Below are 27340 nucleotides of genomic sequence, written 5' to 3' on the forward strand. Positions count from 1 at the left end.
ATTCACTCATATCTGCTCGCACCTCTATGGGCCGCAAGCAAAAATGAGGGACAATGCTGTGTAAAAAAATTGGCGAGAAGTGTTTTGCGGCCATTCCAGAGACACCCTTGCGCATATTTTTTTAGAATTGAATTGCCCCCTTAGGAGCATATTCCATTAGGATTCGGGGCCGTGATTACATGCGGCCGCACGGGTCCCGGTACAGAAATCCACGATGTTGCGGTACCATAATGGTATTTTATAGGCGCAGCCGCGTGTAATAGCAGCCACGAATCCTAATTGAATACCCCTCCATGTGTCTAAAATCAAGGTTGTCCTTAACTTATGTTTTGAGATAATGGGCAGCAAAATGGTACAGTCAGTATTGTGGCATGAAGCTCCGTTTGTATGTTCTCCCTGTGGTACTTCTTCCTTCCATCGTCCAGAAACATACTAGCAGGTCAGCTGGCTGCTAAAGTGTCTCTAGAGTCTGCATATGATTGTGTGCATGCAGAAGTAAACTAGAATAGGCATTCACGGATTGTAAAGCACTGCGTAACATACTGGCCCCATATAAATTAAAGACAAAGTATCTCCTATTACAATATGGAAGGCGAAGGGGCAGAGAACTGTAAAACAAAATTCTGTAGAGTTGTTGAGAGTTGTAGAATAATACTGATGTTTAACACACACCTGTCATTACATGTCATTGAGCGGTAATGGTAGAAACTGTCTCGGTATATCTGGAATCTAGTAAATCTATTATAGGGCAGGCTGTCATACTGAGAGACTCTTTAGTATGTAGTGAAACAATTTGTTCCCAAAACAAAAGAGCATCACTAAGAAGCTTATTTTCCTTAAGCACTGTAAACATTATTTTTCATATGTGATTATTCACCAATGAAACAGTATATCTGTTTAGGACACTTGTAGCGAAGTTTCCATTATGTGTTAACTGCCTCTTCTATTAGTAAATGAGACAGAGGAGTCTATGTATTAAAGTGCAATGTGGCATTAAAACGGAGAAAACTGCAGATTTCTCCGTAAAATGGCCACCGCAAAATGTATGAAGGGTAAATTTCAGCGGTGCTTAAATATGCATCACATCATCATCACCATTTAGTTATATAGCGCCACTGATTCCGCAGCGCTGTACAGAGAACTCACTCACATCAGTCCCTGCCCCATTGAAGCTTACAGTCTAAATTCCCTAACATACACATACACACAAAGACAGAGAGACAGACTAGGGTCAATTTTGATAGCAGCCAATTAACCTACTAGTATGTTTTTGGAGTGTGGGAGGAAACCGGAGCTTCGGAGGAAACCAATGCAAAGTCGGGGAGAACATACAAACTCCACACAGATAAGGCCATGGTCAGGAACTGAACTCTTGACCCCAATGCTGTGAGGCAGAAGTGCTAACCACTTAGCCACCGTGCTGCCCATCACTGAGATTTGCAGTGATGCATATTGATTGACACTGCATGATTAGACTTTCTGGGGTCTAATACATAGATCCCTGAAAGTCTGGGTGCACACCTCAGTAGGTGTACAGTTTAGTTCATGTATCAGTGTGTCTTCTTACCACTGTCCTAATGCTCTGAGTCACATGTGTGGAAGCTTTGGTTATTCTGTGGGCTATGCAAAGGTTGTCAAATTGGACACATCTAATCAGATTATTTAGCAATTTCGATTATTATGAAATGTCATAGAAAGTGATTTCAAGTTCTCTATTTTAATCATATTCTCCTCTCTCCTTCATTCTCATATCAGCTAGACCAGATATAGAACTAACTTTGGTGGAACAAACTGCATGAACCTGTGAAGACCACATGGCTACCTAGGAGAGATATCAGCCACTAGCAGCACACACACATACTGATGTGGTTCCACATTATGTACATGTCCGTACATAATACTGATCAATTGTTTTCAGCCCACATCTGCAAAAATTTTGTCCACTTAGCCTAAAAAAGGACAAGTCAAGTATGGAAATGGCTGTGTGTCTCCAGCATATGCTCCACAGCTGCACACAGGAAGGGAAACGTTTACACACCTCCTGAAAAGAACATGAATTTATGTAGTATGGTCGTGGGGAGCAGGAAACACTGAAACTTAGAAGTCCGACAGAAATCAGACAATGATGATACAGCCCATTTTAAATGTCTCAGCAGAGGAAGATGAATGACAAATATAAATATTTAATGTTACTGTCCATTGTAACCACTAAAACACTGGGGAGAATAAAATACTGATTGTTATAGAAATGCAGTCTGTTACATTATGTAAAGTCTTAGTTTCAATATGTAACAATTTGCAAATAACTCAGCTGTCTGTATGTTTAAATTAGCCTACTTTTGCAATACTTTACAATAGTGTTATAAAAGCTCAGATATCTGTAATCAAATGCAAAGGCTATTAATATTAACTACTCAATAAACAGTGGATTCCAATAAGCATTTCCTTCAACTGCTGCACTGAAATACCGAAAAAATGGATACATAGGACCTCATTTAGAGTCGGACGCAAAGTCCGTTTTAGGCACATCCAACAAAAAAACACTACCACGCATGTGCAGAAAGCACCAAATCCGCCTGCATCTTGGACGCAATTAACACTTGCGGAAGCTTGCTACTCACTATGAGAGAATGGGAGGAACGCGGAATTGTGAAGGCGTGACCATGTAAATACATCCTAGTCGCAGTGAGGCGCAGACGCAACACATGTAAAAAAAGGGCTAAAGCTGTGCGGCAGGAATTAGGTGGCGCAAGCGTTAGCTAGCTGCAGGAACTGCTCACAGCTTAATAGGGTATTAAGAGAGGGATGTAAATGGGGTTGCTTGCCACTCATAATACCCTACCAAGCTGCGGCACACTCCCACTTCTACACTTCTTAAACGGACTTTGCGTCTGACTATAAATGAGGCCCATGAACTCTAAACTTAGTAATTTAATGAACACACACAGAGATCATCAGGGCGATTCTAATTACGATTAGTTACTCCTGTTCATTATGCAGTGGCTGCAATCTCAATCCAACCACATATGTTTGTATGGTATGTACTTGTGTACCTTATTTACAGAATTATAGTACATAACAAAAACATTATAAAGTCCAAATATTTGACTTGCATAACACTTTAATGATAATGAATGAAAGCTTATAACTGAGATAACAGAATCAACACAAAGCAGAAAGCAACAAAAACAACATAATCCTCATAAAGCACAGCGCATATAATTGAAATATCAGGATAAAAACATAAAGGTCATTTATGTCGAAGTGCTATAGTGCAATTGTCTTTCAGCCTTTTTGTTGTGTCTGGTTTTGTATACAGTACAAACATCTTTTGAAGCCTTAAATGTAGATAGGTTTTGCCATTGCTTTGAGTGTCCATTGTGTCTTTGGTATCATGCTAGTTCAAAGTCAGGTCAAAGCACTACCTACTACCCTATCTGTACAAACCCACTCATTAAAGTTTTCCAGATATATCCCAATGAGCCTAAAATGTAAAAACAGCATCTGACAAGTAATAGTTAACGCCCCATTCGAACAGGTACATGTATTTTTGCAAACCATGGGGGTAACTTTACCTTTGTCTGTCCTTGTATATTATGTAAATACCTCGCTTCAGCAAATAAAAGCTAGTTTTTAAACTGTTTTTTCCACAAAATTGGGGCTACAACATTAGGCTTTCATTATTCAGAGCAAACATTTGTCACTTCATAAATGGCACCGTGTTGTCATGTGCAATGGCATAAGGCCAGGTAAAATGAGACAAAAGCAGATGTATGCTATGACTAAGGCTTTGAAACTCTTTTGCACTGCACTGTCAAGGATTTAAATGACCCCCACCCTCATGGAGTGTTATTCCTAAATAAATACACAAATCTCTTACCTTAGGAGGATCGAACAATTCCATCACATATTCCTCGTTGTCCAATTGGCTTGCTTTCCGTAAAAGTAGTCGGCATCTCTGCCAAACAGTCCCACTGTCCATACTTGCCTCATCCACCATGCTGTAATTCAAATACCCTTCCTTCCGGACTTCAAACACAGGCTCCCTTGTTAAAGTCCATGGCAAAATCCTTTTATGCCAGGTGGGCGAGTCTGTTCTATCAGTGTCCACTTCCCTGGATTCAGGGGGAGTTGTATCTGCAGGCTTTCTGCGGAATATATTTCTAATACTCCTCCTAATATGATTGAAGGAGAATCGAATGAATGGTCTTGAAGGAGGGGGAGTGAGGCTGCTCTGAAGCTCCTCTGAGCTCCAAGCTTTTTGCACATTTTGGACAGCTGTGTCATTAGCTGTCTGTTCAGTGTGTTCATGGAGAGCTGTCAAATCCACCTCCACTTTTGCTGCAACCGTACTAGGAGGTTCCTCTGAAGTCCTGCTACCTGTCTCTCTGTAATCTTTTACTCTACTGAAGGGGAAAAATCTGCATTGGTCAATGCCCCAGCTTTCTCTCACTTCATTCCTGAAATACTGTTGGAAAAGATCCGTGAATTGCAGAGAGAAGTTTTCGGCAGCCAAGATGTCATAATGTGGGTTCTGGTTAGCAAACAACCAATATTGCTTTGCCAACTCCCTAGCCGTGGAGATGGCGTGAAGCTCACAGAACTCATTCCAGCCCTGAGGGACGGAGGAACTTTCAGGTTGAATAGTGTCCCCATTCATTGCAGTGACTGAAGCAGTTGTGGTATGCTACGAAAGCAGAAAAAGGAAACACTCAATGAGGGGCTTTCCACTGCAAATTCATAGTCTTGCTTGCTAAGAGGAAGCTATTTTATAATGAACTGTTCCTTCGGTTACAGCACTTACTGATCATAATATTAAGCTAAGGAGCCTGCACCTCTTGTTCAGTGCTGTACCCCTGCATCAGGTTATCATTTAATTAGAAAGGATGTCTATGACAAGAGAAATATATATCAAGCTTTTAATGGCAAAAATGATAGCCAGTCCATATGATAGATTAATACACCTTAACAAAGTATATAAATGATCTATTCCTTTAAAAAATGAATACAACAATACAATATGAAATTTGCAGTTCAGATATTAAAGTATTAAATACAATGCAACCTTAAATGTTAATATACAAAATAAATATATGTTTTGCCTAATAAATTGCTCAAGGTACGTACATGCTATTGCTCCTCTGTGCAATGGTGCCACTGTTTTCCAGCCTGTGAATTATAATACACATAATCAATAAAGCAACTCATAAAAAGTTGTGTAGACAAAAAAAATAGATATAATATTGGTGGGGGGGGGGGGAGCAGTGAACTGTGGAAAGATTTGAGATAACTGTGACTTTAACAAGTTAATGTATAAAGTATATATAGACCCTCCAACATGACCCCTTTCACCTAGTACAAGATGCTCTGCTCTTGAATTTACCACTTAATTCACTACTGAAGTTACCTGTTGTGAAGAAATTGATTAAAATGCTGTTTATAATCCTCAATTGAGTATTCGGAATAGGAAACTGGAATATTAAAGTGAGTGGTAAGTTCTGGAACCGAACATTGTGATTCCTGTTGAAGGGGTCAAGTGAGAGGGTCTGCGGCTAAGCTCAATCTTATCTAAATGCTATGTCATAATTCTGCATATGATGGAAACATTGAAAATTGTCAAAAGAACAAATGAAAAAGACACTGAGAGAAAAGCATGACCTTATTATAGTGCTAATAGACTCATTTTTTCATTGAGGAAAAATAAAGTGTACAGTGCTGAGCAGCCTTAGGGCCAATTTTCTGCTAAATTGAGCCATCAGGAAATGAAAGTATTAAGAGTTGCTTAATCCAATGGGAACTCCACCTGAAGGCTGTAGTTAAACTTCAGAGCCCAGTGCAACCCTGAACAATTGCTTTTTCTAACCATGATCAGTTTTTAAAACGGCAATTTCCAGAGAATTTTAAAAAGAAAAGTGATATGTTATGACCTATATCAATGTCTACCAAGCAGTGCACAGATCTTTAAACAATATAAAAGAAACAGATTAGGGGAATCTCTAGGCCTAGAGACATCATGCCAAGAATTATTTGACTGCTCTGGTTATTTCCACCCTGACTGAATTGACCTGGTCTCAATATAATAACTAATGGAAAAGTCTTGTTTTTGGTATTGTTCAGTATTTGTGGTAAATACTGGACAATACAAAGGTTTGACTTGGGTAATGTTGAAATTTCCTGACCCACTAACCTGGTAACATATGCAGAATTAATGACATGGGTGTTTTATCACAATTATTTAGATTAATAAATAAACTATCAATGTCAAAAGCATTACATGCTACTTAACAATAAGAACAAAATATTGTCATGAAAACAGAATTAATTTTGATCTTTATATATTCAGCTAACGACCCTCAAATTTGAGAGACACCATCATGGCTGTTCACAGTCTGCAAAAGCTGAGACTAGCAAACAGCTGCAAGACATTGCACTGACCGCACGTATCGCCTGCACATAATGAAGTACGTATTAGCCACTTAACACTTTCGCATGTGTAATGGGGTGTCCTTAACACTACTCACACTGATTAGATAGCAATAGATAGTAGCCTTGCAGGCAGGGTCTTGTTTCCTCTCTGTCTGTCTGTATTACCTAGTATTGTTTTATTACTGTGCTCTCAATTGTAAAGCGCTACGGAATTTCCTGGCGCTATATAAATAAATAAATAAATGACAATAATGATGAAGATTTCTGCTAGAGTGAAAAACAGCTGGCCAGCTCCTTGTTTGTTTTCTGTGAAGTTGTACATAGCTCCACTCCCAGTTATAGTCCTTGCCACAGTGGACGCTCTGCGTAGTGACCAAGGCATTTTAAAGGAGGAAGAGAGAGCAGCGTCAAGGTTAAAAGGGAGGACAGGCGTCTATGGAGATTATTTACAAAGCATACCCTAAAACAGTGCACGTTGGGTCCAAAGCTGCTTTTGCACTGTGCAGTGGATGATTTGTTTGTTTTCATAAATGACCTCCTATGTGTTCTGCTACAGGAAAATGCTGCCATAGCCTTGCCTATGTTCTATACTGGGATCTGAGTGTCCTGAAAGATATTCATGATCTTTCTTCAAAAGTAAAGCTATTATATGGATCTCAGAGAAGGATTCTACTCCTTGGCCTCGATGTAAGAGACCTAGATTCAGAGATGTCCAAGTTCTCATCCTGGTTTAACAGTTTCCCCTAATGGTGGTAGAAAGGGTACATACGTCTTGACCTTATATCCCATCATTAGAGGTTATGAGCAAAGCATTTGACCTGTTCTCAAAATAATAGAGACAAGGCTCAGCCCCAAGGCAAGAAACACTGGTGTCTGTAGCCAGGTCCAGGAGGCATACCTTATTCATGGAGTTTTAAAATAAAAATATATTTTTTTAGTTTCCCTTTAGAAGAGCTTACTGGAATATCACGGTACAGATTTATTTTCCAATCAGGAAGCTGAATTTTAACAGAAAAGCCACATTCGTTACTTTGCAAATTAAATATAACTTACAGCTCATATATTAAATCTGCCTTTCAACTGTGTGCTTTTTGGAAAACTAATCACTAAAGTAATAGACGTAGAAGCAGACGCGGGCTGGGACACTGCAGGCCGGGGGGCACACAGGCGGCCGCATCTCATTACACAGGATGCGGCCGCGTCATTGATGACGCGGCCGCATCCCGTGTCATGGGATGCGGCCTCCAGTGCGCTGATGCGCCTCATCTGATGTCATCAGATGCGGCCGCAGAAAAAAATGTGGAGAAATTGCATCGGGGGGCGGCCGGCCGGCCTACCCCCCGGCCCTAAAAGCAGAAAATCTGACCGGCCCGGGGGGCCGATGCCACCCGGCCCAGCCGGCCCAGCCGGCCTCTGCGTAGAAGTGTGCATTAGCAATATAACCCTCTTTTAAACCAAAATAACTAAATTTCAAAAGAAGATAAACTATAACACAATTCAAACATAATTGTTTTGTTTGAAATGTAGGCAAGGGACACAATCACCTAGATCAACACTAACACAAAAATACAACGGCCTTCTCACAACTGCATCTTCTTTATGCATTTATCATGTAATCATCATTCCCCATCATATTTTTTTTATATAAAGATTACTATATTTTAATCCTCCTTTTTTCTATGCCTCAGCCCATTACAGTGCAATTGGCCTGGTAGGATCACACCCCTCTCGACTACTTTCTGTCTTGGAGCAGTCGCTCATTCCTTCTGATTCGCCAATGCTGCCATTTCCTCACACAAGACACAGAGAAGTTCCATCTTCATAGAGACTTACTCAGACTCTCTCTTCCCAGCTATATTAACTCAGTTTGTCTTACATATTCATTACAATTAATGGAACCAAACATATAGTTGATCCTTATTTATGATTATTATGTTCATTGAGCATGTGTCTGTTTGAGCACTGCAATGTTCACTAGTAGTCCAGTCATTTGAAATGAGTTAGATACAGCTGGGACAACGTATGATTTATAAAACAATGCTGATAAGTGAAACCGGAAATCTGCATTCTAAGTATGAATCACAGGTTTGTTTTTTTTATTTCACTGTATCATTTGCTTTTTTATACAATGGGGAAACCAAAATAGGAAAACAAAACCATTGATTATTGTAAACCACTGAAAGCAAAACCATCTTCTGAGATTGCAACTGGTAATAGTAGAGAAGACAGTCATAATGGGTACAGGTTTTGCAAACCACAAATGACTGATAGGCAAAGTGTTTTTTTCATACCCATAGATTGTAAGCTTGCGAGCAGGGTTCTCTTACCTCTCTGTATGTATTACCCAGTATTGTTTTATTAATGTTTGTTCCCAATTGTAAAGTGCTACGGAATTTGCTGGCGCTATATAAATAAATGATAATGATGATGATATCCAGCAAGACTAATGATCGGAGGTACAATTACTATGGCCACAAGATTCCCAGCCACATGTGCTTACCTTTAAATATTAGTGATTTCACATAAGGAGACTGAATTACATTGGAGACATATGGGTTATCCTACTGGTGGGTTGGAACTGGTCAGGCTGGTCCACCAGAATGAAAAATAATCTATTGATGGTCCGAAGCCCCATGACCCACCAGTACCCTAGTCTTCTTGTGGCATAATGTGGGGGACTGGTCATGGTTACTGATACCACTATCACACCAAAATCCCAGGTCAGACACGTGATAATGAACATGGTTTCAACCAGTGTCGCAACCCTTAATGCCCCTTTCACACAGAGGCATGGACACGGGCATAATGTATGTGGGCCCTGTTGGACATAATGTATGTGGGCGCTGTTGGATATAATGTATGTGGGCGCTGTTGGATATAATGTATGTGGGCGCTGTTGGACATAATGTATGTGGGTGCTGTTGGATATAATGTATGTGGGCGCTGTTGGACATAATGTATGTGGGCGCTGTTGGACATAATGTATGTGGGCGCTGTTGGACATAATGTATATGGGTGCTTTGGACATAATGTATGTGGGCGCTGTAGGACATAATGTATGTGGGCGCTGTTGGATATAATGTATGTGGGCACTGTTGAATATAATGTATGTGGGTGCTGTTGGACATAATGTATGTGGGCCCTGTTGGATATAATGTATGTGGGCACTGTTGGATATAATGTATGTGGGCACTGTTGGATATAATGTATGTGGGTGCTGCAGGACATAATGTATGTGGGCACTGTTGGATATAATGTATGTGGGCGCTGTTGGAAATAATGTATGTGTACGCTGTTGGATATAATGTATGTGGGCGCTGTAGGACATAATGTATGTGGGCACTGTTGGATATAATGTATGTGGGCACTGTTGGATATAATGTATGTGGGTGCTGTTGGACATAATGTATGTGGGCCCTGTTGGATATAATGTATGTGGGCACTGTTGGATATAATGTATGTGGGCACTGTTGGATATAATGTATGTGGGTGCTGCAGGACATAATGTATGTGGGCACTGTTGGATATAATGTATGTGGGCGCTGTTGGAAATAATGTATGTGGGCGCTGTTGGATATAATGTATGTGGGCGCTGTATGACATAATGTATGTGGGCACTGTTGGATATAATGTATGTGGGCGCTGTAGGACATAATGTATGTGGGTGCTGTTGGATATAATGTATGTGGGCGCTGTTGGATATAATGTATGTGGGCGCTGTAGGACATAATGTATGTGGGCGCTGTTGGATATAATTCACTGATCGGGAGAAGTGTTTACCATAACAGCTTCATGATGTAATTTTAGTAAAATAGGAAAATAAGTTTTCCTGCACACGGCAACACAGCAACATAAATGTACCATATTGGTAAGAAGAAGACCACAATTAGTGTCAGCACTTGTCCTTACCAGTGTAAATCTATTTTCATGTACACTCACCTCAGTTAAGGAGACTAACTTGTGAGAAAAAAAGTTGTTTTTTTTAAACCACACCCAATTAACTCTTTATTGGCTGGATAGATAGTATCTGAGACAACAATAGGCAATATTTGCAACCAAAACAGGAAAGAAATATCCCAGCGATTAGCAATATCTGTATTTTTAAGGGTACCGACTGCACGGCAAAATGTGAAACAATGCCTCATGTTATTATTGTCATATTTTATTGTTTACACTGGTAAGGACCAGTGCTGACAAGAATTGTGTTCTTTTAATATTATGTATAGCACCAGAAAAATTAATGCACATCACTATTAAACTTTTGTCATGACAGTTTAATCTTGATATTGTGAGACATTTCAGTATGAACGGTGAAGTAGGTCATACATCAGTAAAATAATAAACGACAGCACAGTTTACCATACCTACATATTATGTAAATAATATGACTAGCTATTAAAGATCGCATGAACCCAAAACCGGACTTTAATTGCTCACTAAGGGGTAAATGTATCAAGCTGCAAGATTCTGGCGGGTTTGAAAGGTGGAGATGTTACCTATAGACACCAATCAGATTGTAGCTATCATTTTGTAGAATATACTAAATAAATGATAACTAGGAGCCTAATTCATGAAAGATCTTAAATTAAGAAGTTTCTTATTTAAGTCTCCTGGACAAAACCATGTAACAATGCAAGGGGTGCAAATTTGCACCCCTTTGAATTGTAAAGTTAAGATCCTTACTGAATCAGGCCCTAGATTCTAATTGGTTGCTATAGGCAACATTTCCACTTTTCAAACCCACCGGAAACACACAGCTTGATACATTTAAAACCAAGCAACTTTTGCGCAGTTTCGCCCGTATTCAAATCAAAGCGTTTCTTAAGATTCATTATGGGGTGGAAATAAGCTCTGTATTAAGTTCTTTTGTAGACACACATGATGAACATGCACATGCATATCAGCATGCACATTACTTTTATTTGATCATAAATTAAAATAACAACTACTAATAATATAATAAATGACAAAGTTTTTTAAATATAATACATATCATCTTTTTTAGTTTCAAAAATGATTTTAACACTTCAATGCATACAGTATATACAATGCATTTTGAAAATAAATCTAAAATGCATATTGCGGTTCTGTGATAACTACTGAGACGCATTTGTGTAATTTCTTTCATTAAAGATCTATGCTGTGTCGTTCATAACTATCATCTATCGTTTACACCTACCCCGTAGCGGGTGTAAAAGATACGGCTGGAAACAAGCATACAATAAACACAGGATCTGAACTGGCTACATCTGCGTTAACGTGCTTACTGTACATGGACTATGATTGTCTGCCCCTTCCCACCCCTGTTCCACCTCTCAAGTTCTAAGGGGCCGGAAGTGTCAGATCCGCGCCAATATGAATTTCAATTGCGTTCCTTTGCGTAAGTTTGCGTGAAATCACGATAGATACAGTGCGTAAGCGGTCGTACGCCCAGACTTGTTTTAGGCCTTAAAAGATTTCAAAGCTTGTGCATTACAGAATAAAATAAAGAACTTTTCTTGTAATAAAAAAGTTATTGGAAAGGCAGATTATTCTATCTTGAATTGCTCTGGTGCAGGGCAGAGGATGAGTCTAAGTGATGTCTTATGCAGTGTGCATTTTGCCTCACATTTTTCTAGTTGTTAAATTACACATACAACACAGTTTGTGTACTGTATATTTTAAAAATATAAGACAAGCACATTAACAGGAAACATATGTCAGTTAAACACAGTGTGGAAGTAAACATGCGAATGAAACCTGGCATATTTATGGTCAATATACATAGAAACTGAATCCAGTTATGTATACAACGCATAGCTCTCATAAAGCCATATTTCATCAATATTGCATCAACCAGACCAGACTTGTCAGCGTGGGCGTTAGTTTGTTGATAACATTCAATGTATCTTCAATATATCTTCGATGCTAACACTGCAAATAAAGATATTAGTCCACCAGTAAGCTGGAGGCCCTCCCAGCAAGAATTCAATACAAAACCACCAAATGGCAGTTAAAAATATTTTTTTAACAATAGGGCACGCGCTAGGGTATAAATAAAAGTATTGTAATACATATTATTGATTTATAGATTGATGTGGTGCACGCCCACTGTGTCTCTACAAGAGCTTTGCATAGAAGATAGGTCTCATCTGCTAATACTATTGATTATTGTTGATATTACTACAATTGCAGTATATACAGTGCTCATGGACAATTTAATATCTATCCATAGTGCATTGCCTTCCTCCTCTACATTCACCCAAAGTCGTCAATTAATAACTTTTATAATATGATAAGATGGTGTTAAATCTGTATGGCCATATACAGGTACAAGCACTGGGATCACTCTCGGAAGTGGCGCAGCCCCCATCAAGCACTGCTCCCCCTCCCCTGCTCTTCTTGCCTTGGCTAGTGGGAGGTAGGGGCGGTATCCCTGGCTCCTTAGACTGGGAATGCGGTGCTTTGCTGGGACATTATAGTCATGTGCCACATGTGGAAGCACCGCAGAGTCATTCAAAACACTGTATGAGTGACACTTTGTCACTCCTCCAGTGCTTCAGGCGCCCCCTAATCATTGGCACCCTAAGCAGCCTCCTAGGTTCTCCTATTGCTAGCGCCAACCCTAGCTACAAAAGTTGTGTGTACTCCCATTAAATTATCAATTATTCCAATTAAATGGAATCTGAAGTTCATTATTATATGCTGTGCTGCAAAACACGTTTTGCATATTAGTGTCCATAATTAGGTGAATTATTATGAATAGCATATAACTCCTTATTCTGCAGTCAATGCAATCTTCACCTGCTATTCTATGCAGATTTTTATCCACTCAAAAGACCTCGGCTGCGTCTTTGAATACCCAGGAGCGTGTTAAAAATTAACGCTGTTCCAAACATTAATGAATATTCCTGAAACAAGTAGCTGTACATCCCAAAATTTCCTGATTTGCCGTTGATAAATTAAACATAATCCTGCTACTAAATAATATGACAAATAAACCTTGTTAGCTTACAACTACCTTAGTAGTAGTGGGAGATTGTAAATACTTTCTTAATATAAATAGGAAGAGAAGACTATACTTAACCAGCTGTGTTTACGCAAGTATATAACTACCAGTTTTAAACAAATAGGGGGTACATTTATCAAACCTTCTAAAAAGAAAAGTGGTTGTCCATCAACCAATCAGATTCTTGCTATTATTTCACAAACGATAGGTAGAATCTGATCTCCACTTTTTCAATTAGAAGTTTGATAAATCTACCCCTTAGGAGCTGATTTAGAGTTAGGAGTAGATGTTGCTAGGATGCAAAATTTGTGGCTAAGCAAACTATGTTGCACTGCAAGGAGTTGAAATGCAAGCATTTTTTGCAAATACTGCATGCATTTTGCATGCTGCACACACATGCTCTGCATTTTTCATGCTCTGCATTATTTAGCAGTGCATTTTAGCATTGGGCTAGGCCACCCCTCACTCACAGTTCTAAATCAGGTTGTGGATTTTACCTTTTTCCCTCTGCTGCACAAAATTGTTTATCCAGGTGCAAATGTGTACCCAGTAGCTGGATCTGCTCCTAGCTCTAAATGATGCATGTAACCTTAAGTCCATACCTGTCTACTTTTAAAACCTCCCTCTGGGAGATACCAGACAGGAGTGCAGGAATAGCCCAGACCCCTGTTATGAAATGCTGAAATTCACGGCATTGCATAGCGGGGACGGGGCTTAATGACTCGCACGCATCATTATGCCCCGCCTCCACCAAGACCAGGGAGGATGCCTACTCTTCCGGGAGTCCAGGAGGACCCCGGAACTTTGGGAACCTTCCGAAAACTGGCACACTCATAGGCCCACTCCACAACACAGTCCCAGCTCAGCATATCAACTACGTCACACAAACGGAATTGCCATGCAAGGTTTGATAAAAAAATATCCAGTTTACAATTTATAAGTAATAGATAAACTGTTTAATTTAATGTATAACATTTCCTAAGCTCAGATAAGAAGTGTCTATAAATGCATTATACTACACAGTTGATACAAAGGAGGTGGTGTGGTCTATCATTCTGTAATGGTATTTACAAGTCAGTAGCAGCTCTTCTTGGTTACTGTAAACACATTACGAGCTACCACACAGCCTGCATTACTGAAGACCAGTTCGAAACCAACACTGCTGCTTCCAGGCTCCAGATTTACAGATCAAAGTTACACCACTTGTGCGCAGTTGCAGGATGACAAAGAGTTACGCTCCCCTCAAGCACAGTTCATGGTCTTTCTGGATAATGGCAAAGGGATCACATCCTTCTAAGGATGAAAATGGAAGTACTCCATCTATTATGCTCCCTTTACAAAGGGACCCTTCTTTGCACAAAAGTTCATACAATTGTATTTATTTTATTATTTTATTTATACTACCTGTCTTGCTATGACTCCAGTGACCTGTGTTTTAAGTTGTAGGTATAAAGAGGGCTTAAGCTATAAGCAACTTGTGCCCTTATTGAGTATACAAAGATTAGGTCATTATAACCCAACCATCTCCGGAGAGCAGCACATTTTTAAGAAGAACTATAAATAACATATAAGGGAGCCCATGCATCTTTACATAAAAGCAGTCATCACCTTCACACGGGTGGATCCAGGTCCTCCTAGCAAATCGCGGACTATGAGATATTTAACTGAGAATCAAGGGGTGCAGAGGATAAGGTCCTTTCTAATTGTCTTTCTATATGCAGTTTCGAAACATATTGGATTTCTCTTAAATTATTACCACTTGATTAAAGTCAGCCTTTCTAACATTTAAAACCTTTGCTATTATTCATTAACATGTAATGTAATGTGTCACAAAATTCTGCTGTGCCAGGCAGAGAGGACACGGTATAGACTTACATCACAAAGACGTATGGGCTATAAGTGGGAGATAAGAAGACGTGGGAGAATATGGGGAAAAAGAACCATTTCGTGACAGCTTACAATCTAGTGGGCTCTTCACTTCTGCATTCACTATTGTCTGGGATCTACAGGGAAATGACTTTACTTCTGAGTTTACTGTTGCCTGGATCTAGAGGGGAATTACTCTACTTCTGCATTCGCTCTTGTTTAGCTTTAGAAGGACATGTCTAGCAACATGTTTTATATATTACAGCAGGTATTTACCCTGATTTCAAATGTCTCTTCCAACTCATTGCCTTTAATAGCAGTACATTCTTTTTATAACAGCTCCATTCCCTTTTGGTTGTTGTTTACTCGGTCAAAGACCAGTTTATCGGGAAAGTAGTCAGACTGTTGCGGGATTACCTTTCACAAATACTGCTACATTCCTCCATATCAAACTGCTTCTGCTGTACTGCAGTCTGTAGGTTTCCCTTACAGTCACTAGAACCTACAGACACATTTAAAACTATGGGCCTGATTCATTAAGGAAAGTACAGCAATAAAAAGGAGTAACTTTGCACCTTGGCAAAACCATGTTGCATTGGAGGGGGGGTAAATTTAAAATGTGGGGACATATTTATAGTTGGGATAGGGCATAGATCAACTTTAAATTTCAGTGTAACAATAAAGCTATCAAGTATTTGTGTGCTACATGAAAAAACAGCCAGTATTTAACTTATGTGCAAAATAATAAAGTAATTTGTCCACCTTGCATTGTAACATGATTTATCCAGGAGAAAGTGTACTCCTTTTTTTGCCTTACTTTCCTTAATGAATCAAGCCCTATGTCTTCTTTTGAAAGAACTAAATGTAGTATTGTTTCCTTACATATGGGTTCCCTAATTAATTGCTCAAGAGATGCCCGAAGCAGGCAATCCAGAAAGTCACTATGCCTGGTTTATTTTGCAATTGACAATTCCAGACCCCATCAGTCATATTGCATCCCAATAATTATCTGTTTTCCTGTTATGGGTATTTTTTTACTATGACTTAGTAATATTTATGACACCTAAACTATACATTGAAGTGATTTAAATTAGTTCAGGGAGCTTCTTCCCTAAATTGGGAGCATTTGTAATATAACATTAAAAACTGTAGTGCATTTCTTTAACCTGCATATTACCAAAATACTTATCAACACTGTCATCAGCTTTACGGGAACGGAGAGCACTACCATTTTTTCAGCGGCTCTAATCATGCGTATTTCAAATGTAATCACACAAAAGTAGAAACAGAATAATTTTAAGGGGCAGTTCCTAATATAGGGAAATGTGGGTGTGCATCTATGTATGTACAAAGTGGATAAATAGGAGCAATTAATGACATATAAGATGGGTGCGATACAATGTAATATATTAGCGTTTTCACCTTCAGGTTTATTATGGCAAAAGAAAGTTACTTAATTTGTACTTTTAGCGCTTGTTTACATATATGCACTAGGAAGATGGGTAAAAATGCATGGAATCTAATGCGCACTTTAAAAAGCATTTTATTGATCTCATGTTAACAGGTTTTTCCATGCATTTTTCATGTGTTGTGCTTTTACTTATACAATCTATTGTGCTGATATATAGTATTAATATAGGAGAAAAAGAATGTGCCGTGTTTTAACATGTTACACATGGCGATCAAATTTTAGAATGAAGTGGTTGGGACACGCCCACAAGACAACATTTATCCAATTTTACATCCTATTGTAATTTTCAGATGCTAGAGGCTGAAAAGCAAATTAGCAGCTGATATGTGTGAACCAGTCTTAAAGGTCCACTTCTCTCTCTTCTCCTGAGACACCCACCACTGAACAGCAGTGGCTGGAACATAAGCACCTCACTACCACTAACTCACATAAGGACACAGGTTACTAGAAACCATATTCCTACACATAGAATACCATATCCTTATATTTATTTCTTCTTCACAGGATATATGGTTTCATATATATATTTATACAGACCAAGGTGAGACCTGACATACTGAGAATAGATCTGTCTTGCAAAAACCACAAACATGTCATCAGATTCTGGAAGTGAGAAGTACAAAGGAAAAGTACTTCCCTTCGAGAAACGTCCTATTCTCAAAATAGAAAAAAAAATCTAACATTTAGATGAGGCTAAACATGCAACTTAGCTTACATTTTATTTCCACTTCTTTCGTGTTTCTCCTGTACCACTTCGATGAAGTCAAAACTAATCATCTACATCTTTATTATTGTGAAATGATGCAAGATCTATTTTGCAGCACTGTGGAAAATTCCAGGTAGTGACTTACACATAAAAACTGAGTTTCCTTTACAAAGTACTGCAAACAGTATAACTGGCAGTAAGCTGAACCTTCCATTAACCTGCGCACACAACCACAGAGGTACCTTAAAGGACACATATAGCAGATATTACATATGTTTACTATCAGGCCATGTGTAGAGCGGTTGTAGAGCGAGGACGTGCTGCATGCAATAACTGCACTATTGCCCTTTAGTGGGCCCCCAGTTTGACTTTCTATCGAAGCTGTCACTGCCAGGCAGTAAGTGACTCAGCATCCTTTCAGCCACTAGCCAAGCTTCCTCCGACACACAACACAGACAGAGGCTGTACTAAGGCTCCACGCAATAGTGTAACAGTACTTTGCAGAAAACACCAAGCTGAATGTGCAGGTTACAGCACTAAGAGTGGTAATGCTCAGGATATAACTGAGGCAAAGTGATTCACTATGTGTTAAAGTGAAGAGTCTCAATGATCTCTATGGGTTATTTTGCTTTGCTATGATTCTTTCTGTTTCAGCTCAGCTTTGCTATGATTCTAAATGAATTTACCCAATGATTCTTCTGTGTGCCTTGATACTAATGGACACTGTGGTTCACATCTCTATCTTTATTTAATAATGTAACTTATAATAAATATAATCATTGACATTTATTACTCTTTTGAAACTTTTGGCCAGAAATGTAAAAACAAATAAAAACTTACAGGAACATTATACTGAAATATTACTTAACAATATTAGCCAAATTCATAAAAGAAGATTCAAAATGCATGTCTCATTTTACAGCTAAATGATGTCTTACAGCGCCTTGCGCTAGCTGCATGTCCTAAAAAGGTCAGTTTCCACATGCACCCTCTGTCCGTTAGAGCATAAAATATGTCACATGTTATATGCAAATGACAACTATCAGCTGGAAAAACATACTCCCAGGAGGCGCACTCCTACACCATAACGCTCATGCCTTATTTTACTGCCCATGAAAATAGTAGTGAATACCATAATTAGAAAGGGAGTGAAGGTATCAAAAAGTGAAAATCTTTCTTCGCGGACCAAACTGGTTTTACACATTTTTGGACACGTTACCATATAAAATTTAAATAAACTAAGGCTGGGTACACACTACACAAAATTTCTTCCGATGCGTTATCCTTAACGATTTTACCAACGATTAAAAAAAAAAAAAAAAAAAGTCCCAATCAGCATGCTGATTCATGTGTGCACAGTAAACACATTTTAAACGATTTACCTTCAGATCGGTCATAACCATTGGCTGAAAAGATTGTGACTCTGCATACTCCATAGAGATCTATGGACACTGCCGGTCCTGAGTGTCTACACACTTCAGGAGTGGAACGACATTGTTCCTTCGTTGAATGACTTTTTAGTCTGGTTTAAAAATCAAATGAAACGATATGATGAGCTTTTGGAACGATAATCGTTTAACGTTGCAGTATGCATACTAATGCAATAACGCTCGTTTATCATTTGTTAGGTCTCTTAATCGGTTGAAGACATTGTAGTGTGTACCCAGCCTAAGCCTCTGTGGTCTATGTGTGTATGTGCTTTCTGCACTGCATATATAATTAACTAGATGTTATTTTAGTTATGTTAGAATTTTATGATATTATATTTAATCATTTGTAAATTTACAAATCATTTAAAAGCTTTCTTTACCTGTCACTGTACCTGCGAATTCAATCATTTATATTTTGCAGAGATGTTCTGGCTTCATAACGGTGGGAACACCCACATAAGTTCACAAATAGAACATTCGGCCACACAGACAGCCAGTATGGCCTATATGAGTCAAATCTACCAATGTCTGGAATTGTGCAGGAGCGATTCAGCCCATTCTTCCACAAGTAACTCAATCAACTCCCCTCCCCCCCAGTGTGTTCATGGGGGTAGAAAATGCTGCCTCAGAAGTGGTTCCAGAATATGCCATAAATGCTCGATATGGCTAATAGGTGACTGAAAAGGCCATGACATATGGTGAGGATCAACAAAATCTCATCGCCAATGAGACTATGAAATACACCCTGTCTACATCTGCATCTGCTTATCTATGGTCCCCCTGTATCTCTTCTGTCCCCACTGCAGGCCTTGCATTCCCAGGCAAGGTTTCTCACTGCTGGGGTGGAGGTACTGGTGAGACACAGTCTGGCAGTGAATCAAAATTAATCAGTTTCACTCTGACTTGTTGCCAGACTGTCACTAAAATAAAGATCTGCAGAGCTCTTAGTCTTGCGAGGGAGACAGAATCAAAGTGTCACCTTAAAAGACTAAGCACCAGGCTACAGCTACCTTGCCTGTTCTGTTTAAAGATGGTCCTCCTTGTGGCTGCCGCCCACCCACTGTCACAGCCTGCAGAGGTGAATCATTTTAGAAATTGGTGGCTCTTAATAGCCGTTTCCTAACTCTTGGATAAATTTGTTGAGCTCTGACATATGGATAACAGTGTCATGCTCACTACGCCACTAGGTGGCCACACATGCGCTGTGGCTGAAGTATGGCCGGCAGGAAAATATAACCCACAACCATATGAAACAGACTGAGCCTTCACTGTTGGAAAAAAGCACTCAGGGCTGTAGAGTACTTTCGGATGGTTTCACACATGCATTCGTCCGTTTGTCAACAACATGGTGAAGGATGACCATTTTTTATTAAACTGTGTGAAATTTGTAGAAAAGTAGGGGCTCTTGTAGAGTTGGATGCAAATAGCGTATAATACGTTTTTTTTACTTCTGCACATGGCCACAAAGCAGTAGCTAAGTTTGCGGTCATATATAAACAGTTGCATCCTGCGCTTATGGCCACTTGTGGCCCCTTACGATTGAAGATGTGGAAAAGGGAAAGGAGAGGGAATTTTGGAGCAAATGTGACTTAGTTAGACTGAGACTCAGACACATATACACCTGCCAAGAGATGAGAAAGTTCAGGGGGTCGATTTAGTTTATGTTACGAACTGACAGTGAAGATGATTAGCTCATACTTACCTACTTTCTTCAGCTCCCTTCCGGGAGCCAGCCAGTGGAGGGGGGCGTGAAGGGGCGGGGTGGCCGAAATCGCGTCATTTCGGCCCCGCCCCCTGTGACGTCATGACGCAAATTGCGTCATTTGACAGCGGGGGCGGGGCCAAACGCCGCGATTCACCGGGAATCGCGGCGTTTGGGATCTAATTCTGCCCACTTCACTAGGAAGTGGGGCACTTCCTAGTGAAGTGGGCAGAATTCGGGAGATTGCCACACTCGCCCGGGAGTCCGGGAGACTCTCACAAAATGCGGGAGTCTCCCGGACATTCCGGGAGAGTTGGCAAGTATGGATTAGCTTTAATATGACCAGCTCATCATATCTGGGTAAAATGTTTTCTTTTTTAGATGCAATTTCCCTCCGCATTTTAGACGTAAATTGTGTCTGACTCTACATGAGGCTCTTGATCTGCAGCTTGCCTTGCACTTTGGGTCAATGCATGGATGCCACAGTCGTGGAGTATGCCCTTTTGCCCACTGTTGCCCCCTGCTGATGATTTCTTCTCTCTGAGTTCCATACTGACATCGCCACAGACACCTTTGCTCATGAAACAATAGCTTGTTGAGCAGTCTTGATCACAGAAGCTTTTGCCAAATGCACCCCAACAATCACCTCTCTTTAAATGTCACTGAGGTCTCCTCTTGCTAGCCATAAGTATAGGCAATCAGGGTTCCCAGCATTTTAATACAAGAGCCAGAACATACTATAATGTTATTTATTTAATATACACATGAGCAACACCTGTCTTTCCTTTGTTTGTCCATATTGTATCTATATTGTACTCTACCACTCTATTAATCATTGGGCCACTATGGGCACAGTATGACTAGAGTATGTAGCTAATATTTCAGTTTCTGTCAGAGAAAGAACACTGAATTTATTAAACAAGCCCATTTAGTTCCATCATGTTCAACAAACCTTTTTACTCATTTCTCTTTACTCCATTTTAATAAAATGTGTAAAGTAGGTTTAACTGAAATAAGTTTTTCCAAAGCAGAACAATAATTTATCACATACTAACAGATTTTTAATGTACTGTACTGTATTTCTTCTTCATTTGATCCTTAAGGTGCTACATCAGCATTACTTCATGTAATATTATTGCCACAGAATGTCCACGAGTATAGACTTGTTTCAGCAGCCAATAGGTAGTAGTTCTGCAATGAAGTGATGAACAGGAGCCAAGCTGTATTTTCATGTATTACAATCATGCCCCTGCATGTCCATCCACACATCAATTAAAGTCTAAATATATGAAAATAGAACATAGATTAACTCTTCTGTTGCAATAGAGGTCTGAAAGCCACAGTTATAAGATAGAGAATATTTATTTTCAAAATGAATGACTCAATGACAGGGTCCACTAATAACTGAAAACCCAGAAAACCACTATTCCTATCAGATCTGCTGTACATTGATTAAGTGTGAAATTATTGAAACAGTTGCAGAAAGGCTTCACCTTATATTCAGCACAAGGAAAACAGACAATTGGCATGGAACACTGGTTTTCGCTTGATGTCTTCATGTCATACTAACATATCAGGTGTTCATGATAAATGCAATTTGATTCTATGAGTCAATTAACTGTGAGGTGCTGTAGGAACTTTGTAACAGGTGTCTCTGCCTGATGTTTATGGTTAAATTCTTCACTTATTTTTCCTCGCACCTCATAGATGTGCAAGCAAAAATGAGCAAAGATTTCTGTACCATAATTGCTGGTATTGAGTGCAGAAACAACATGCAGCTAATTGATTCTGCCCCTATATGAGAGATCGCGTTGTAACATTCACAAATATTCACATGTACATGTCTTCGTGTGCATGAGCATTATAGGGAGACAACTACACATTTGTCTCCACTGCTCAACATATGTTTCTCTAACAAATATCAGGAACCTAAAGATCCCTTTATTCAAGCATCATTTCAACTTTGTGGAACTTTTTTCTTTGAATATATTTAGTGTCACTTATTTTTCCCCACCACCTGTATACTGTTAGAGCAAACGCATATAGGAAGCAATGTTACACAATATATGTCATAGACCAAAACTTTATGTTCATTTGATGAAAAACAAACTCTGTTTGGCTATAAGTATTTTCCATTAACTTGCATTCTGGGGGGATCCAAAGGACTGACTCTGTCAGCTAAACAAAAACAGGAACCACATTCTGAAAATGTCATCATGTTATGATTAGAGAAGTCTTATTAGCTAATTCATGCATTCCACACGCATATTAGTGGGATATACAGGACAACTACAGCAGGAACTAGTGTTGAAAGGTTACTCAGTCCAACATATTCTAATTTTTAGATATTTTCATAAAATCAGCCATACCCTGACTTTCTATTGATGCTTTGTTAAAGTCAATAAATTGGAGACCTATTAATTTGAGACCTATTTAGTAAAGGTCGAAGTGGCGTACGCCTGTACTTTTCATCACAAACAAACATTTCACCATTAATTTCCTATTTTAAAAAAGAGCGCTGTAGTGTACTTTGCAATCATCAATGAGGCTTATTATTCTCGTTGAAATACCACACTCAAGTTAATTACTTAGATACATCAATCAGCCACAACATTAAAACCACCTGCCTAATGTGTAGGTCCCACTCGTTAAGCCAAAGCAGCTCTGACCTGTCGATGCATGGACTGCACAAGGCTTCTGAAGGTGTCCTGTGATATCTGGCACCAAGACATTAGCATTTAAGTCTTGTAAGGTGCGAGGTGGGACCTCCATGGTTTGGACTTGTTTATCCTGCACATCCCACAGATGCTCAATCAGATTGAAATTTGGGGAATTTGTAGGCCAAGTCAACACCTTGAACTGTTTGCCATGTTCCTCAAACCATTCCTGAACAAGTTTTGCAGGGTGGCAAGGAGCATAATCCTACTAAAAGAGAACACTGCGATCAGGGAATACTATTGTCATGAGTGGGTTTACTTGGTCTGCAACAATGTTTAGGTAGGTGGAATGTGTCAAAGTAACATCCACTTGAATGCCAGGACCCAAGGTTTCCCAGCAGAACATTGTCAAGAACATCACACTTGCTTCTGCCTGTAGTGTATCCTGGTGCCATTTCTTCTCCAGGTAAACAACGCACACGGCTGTCCACATGATGCAAAGTAAAACATTATTCATCAGACCAGGCCACCTTCTTCCATTGCGCAATGGTCCAGTTCTGGTGCTTATGTGCTCATTGTAGGTGCTTTTTGTGAGTGACAGGGGTCAGCATGCGCATTCTGACCGGTTTGCGGCTACATAGCCCCATACACAGCAATCTGAGATGCAATGTGTGTTCTGACAATTTTCTATCATAGCCTTGTTTTCAGAAATGTGTGCTACAGTAGCTCTTCTGCGGGATTGGACCAGACGGGCTAGTCGTCTCTCCCCATGTGCTTCAATGAGCCTGGGGCACCCATGACCCTGTTGCCGGTTTACCGGTTGTCTTTCCTTGGACCACTTTTAGTAGGTACTGACTATTGCATACACACCTCAAGACCTGCCACTTTAGAGATGCTCTGACCCAGTCATCTAGCCATCACAATTTGGCCCTTGTTAAAGTTGCTAAGATTCTTACACTTGCCCACTTTTTCTGCTTCAACAAATCAACTTTAAGAACTGGCTGTTCATTTATTACCTAATATATCCCACCCCTTGACAGGTGCCATTGTAATGAAATAACCAATTCACTTCGCTTGCCAGTGGTTCTAATGTTGTGGCTGATCGGTGTATATTGTCCTTTGCAATCTACTTATTAAGGGTTGATCATCTTTAATGATGATTTTTAAACCACTTTTTACATATACAACATTTGATTGCTCTTATTATTATTATGATTATTATTATTATTATTATTATTATTATTATTATTATTATTATCATCATTTATTTGTTAGGCGCCACAAGGTATCCGCAGCGCCGCACACAGTACAAACAGTAGACCATACAGGGTGAAACCATACAGAACAAAAACCAAAAAGTACCAATCATCATCATCATCAACATTTATTTATATAGTGCCAGTAAATTCCGTAGCGCTTTACAAAAAACATTAATAAGACAATACTGGGTAATACATACAGACAGAGAGGTAAGAGAAACCTGCTTGAAAGCTTACAATCTATGGGACAATGGGAGTTAGAAACACAAGGGCATGTGCTACATCATATTGCACAATGGACCAGCCAGACTGCTAAGGTAAAAGTACTGAGTGGGCTGTGTGTGTTGCAATGTTGGTCAGAAGGTTGTTTTCTTGTGTTAGCAGTGTAGAGGATGGCAATAGGGTAATCTAGGGAAATTAAGATGATGGTTGAGGAATATCATAACCTTGTCTGAAGAGGTGGGTTTTCAGTGAACGCTTGAAGGTTTGAAGACTAGAGGAAAGTCTTACTGTGGTCGAGGGAGGGAATTCCAAAAAGTGGGTGCAGCCCGGAAAAAATCCTGTAACCGAGAATGGGAGGATGTGATGAGAGTAGAGGAGAGACGTAGATCTTGTGCAGAACGGAGGTGTCGAGTAGGGAGATATTTCGAGACAAGTGAGGAAATGTATGTCGGTGCAATTTTGTTGATGGCCTTGTATGTTAGTAGAAGAATTTTATATTGGATTCGTTGAAATACAGGCAGCCAATGTAGAGACTGACAGAGTGGCTCAGCAGAGGAATAACGGTTTGTAAGGAAAATCAGTCTAGCCGCTGCGTGCAAAATAGATTGTAGGGGTTCAAGTCTGACTTTGGGAAGACCAGTAAGGAGGGAATTGCAATAGCCGATGCGGGAGATGATGAGTGTATGAATTAATGTTTTTGCGGTGTCTTGTGTCAGATATGTGCGTATTCTGGAAATGTTCTTTAGGTGTATGTAACATGATTTAGATATAGAGTTGATGTGGGGAATAAACGACAGTTGTGAATCAAGGATTACACCTAGGCAACGAGCTTGCGGGGTGCGAATTATGGTCATGTTATCGACAGAAATAGAAATGTCAGGCAGAAAGCTTCTGTTCTTGGGTGGGAATATTATTAATTCAGTTTTTGAAAGATTGAGTTTGAGTTGGCGAGAAGACATCCAAGATGAAATGGCAGAAAGACAGTCAGTAACGCGAGACAACACAGATGGTGAAAGATCAGGAGAGGATAGATAAATTTGTGTATTATCCGCTTAGAGATGATACTGAAATCCAAAGGAGCTTATTAGTTTTCCAAGAGAAGTGGTGTAGATAGAGAATAGCAGAGGACCTAGGACTGAGCCTTGTGGAACTCCAACTGATAAAGGAAGCAGAGCAGAGGTGGATCCAGAGAAATTAACACTGAAAGAGCGATTAGATAGGTAGGATGAGAACCAGGATAGGACAGTGCCTTCAAGACCTAGGGATTGCAGCGTTTGTATGAGGAGAGAGTGGTCAACAGTGTCAAATGCAGCAGAGAGATCCAGGAGAATTAGAAGAGAGTATTGGTTATTATTTTTTGCTGTGATCAAATCATTGACAACTTTGGTCAGCGCAGTCTCTGTGGAGTGTTGAGAGCAAAAGCCTGACTGAAGAAGATCCAATAAGTTGTTTGCTGTAAGAAAGTGTGTGAGGCGTGTGTAGGCAATTCTCTCGAGAAGCTTGGAGGGGCATGGGAGCTGGGAGATGGGGCGGTAATTTATGAGAGAGTTAGGGTCAGAATTCTGTTTTTTTAAAATGGGAGTAATCACTGCATGCTTGAATATAGATGGAAAAATACCAGTAGAAAGAGATAGATTACAGATTTTAGTTAGAGGGGGAATGAGCACAGGAGACAGGGACATACCCATTTGTGAGGGAATGGGATCAAGAGGACAGGAGGTAGAGTAGGAAGATGAGAAGAGAGTAGAAACTTCCTCTTCATTTGTGGGATCAAATGAAGAGAGAGTGTCAGAGGGTGCTACAAAGGAATTGAGCAGATTGCTTGTCAAGGGAGATACCATTTCAAGCCTGATCTTACCAATACTTCAGAAACTCCAGGCAGGCTACGACGGAGCAGAAGAATAGGTGACGAGACAGGAGGGAAGAGGGCCCTGCTCATGCGAGCTTACATACTAGGGGAGGGTAAACAGACCAGGCACAAGAGGAGCCAGTTGAGGCAAAGGGGAGAAAAGGGAGAACGAGCGGAGGGGTTGGGGTTAAGGGGATGGTTGGTAGGCGTTGAGGAAGAGGTGAGCTTTGAGTGCACGTTTGAAGGAGCACAAAGTAGGAGAGAGACGGATGGAATGAGAGAGGTCATTCCAGTGAAGGGGGGCCACACAGGAAAAGTCTTGGATTCTGGAGTGGGAAGAGGTGATAAGAGTGGAGAAGAGGCGGCGGTCGTAATCCCTCTTACCAGGGATTATCCAATACTTTCTATGAGGAAACTGCTATCATGGAAGGCTTGGGGAAAGAGATGTAACTGAAGTCAATGGGAATACAACAATTTCTTTTTAAAATTAATTTACTAAATTATGCATTTTTTCCGTGTAAATATAAACAACAAATAGATTGGCCTTCTGCACTCTGGATTTTTACAATATAATATCATTTTGCCCAAGACACTTTCAATGGTTCTTAAATAGACAATTGAGACGAGTTATTGGTGAGGTTAATAGAAAATAAGAGAAAATTCCATTTTTTTTCACTCTTTCTTAAATAGGCCATTAAAACTCTGGCTTCTGCACTGCCATAGAGCTAAGCAAATTAGAGAAACATCACTCTACTAACATGGAA

General features: G+C 39.8%; 1 protein-coding gene across 1 annotated transcript in view; it reads right to left on the reverse strand.

The window, feature by feature from the left end:
- SH2B3 (SH2B adaptor protein 3) overlaps window positions 1–27340 on the reverse strand; it is a 110539-nt gene that overhangs the window by 75116 nt on the left and 8083 nt on the right. Inside the window, exons 2-3 of the mRNA XM_075178471.1 lie at window positions 5128–5169; window positions 3881–4687 (exon numbers count right to left, since the gene is read on the reverse strand). Of these exons, the coding sequence (XP_075034572.1) occupies window positions 3881–4660 (780 nt within the window). The 5' untranslated portion in view covers window positions 4661–4687; window positions 5128–5169. The remainder of the gene's footprint in view (window positions 1–3880; window positions 4688–5127; window positions 5170–27340) is intronic.

This window comes from Mixophyes fleayi, chromosome 1, assembly GCF_038048845.1.
Source record: "Mixophyes fleayi isolate aMixFle1 chromosome 1, aMixFle1.hap1, whole genome shotgun sequence".
Lineage (NCBI taxonomy): Eukaryota > Metazoa > Chordata > Amphibia > Anura > Limnodynastidae > Mixophyes > Mixophyes fleayi.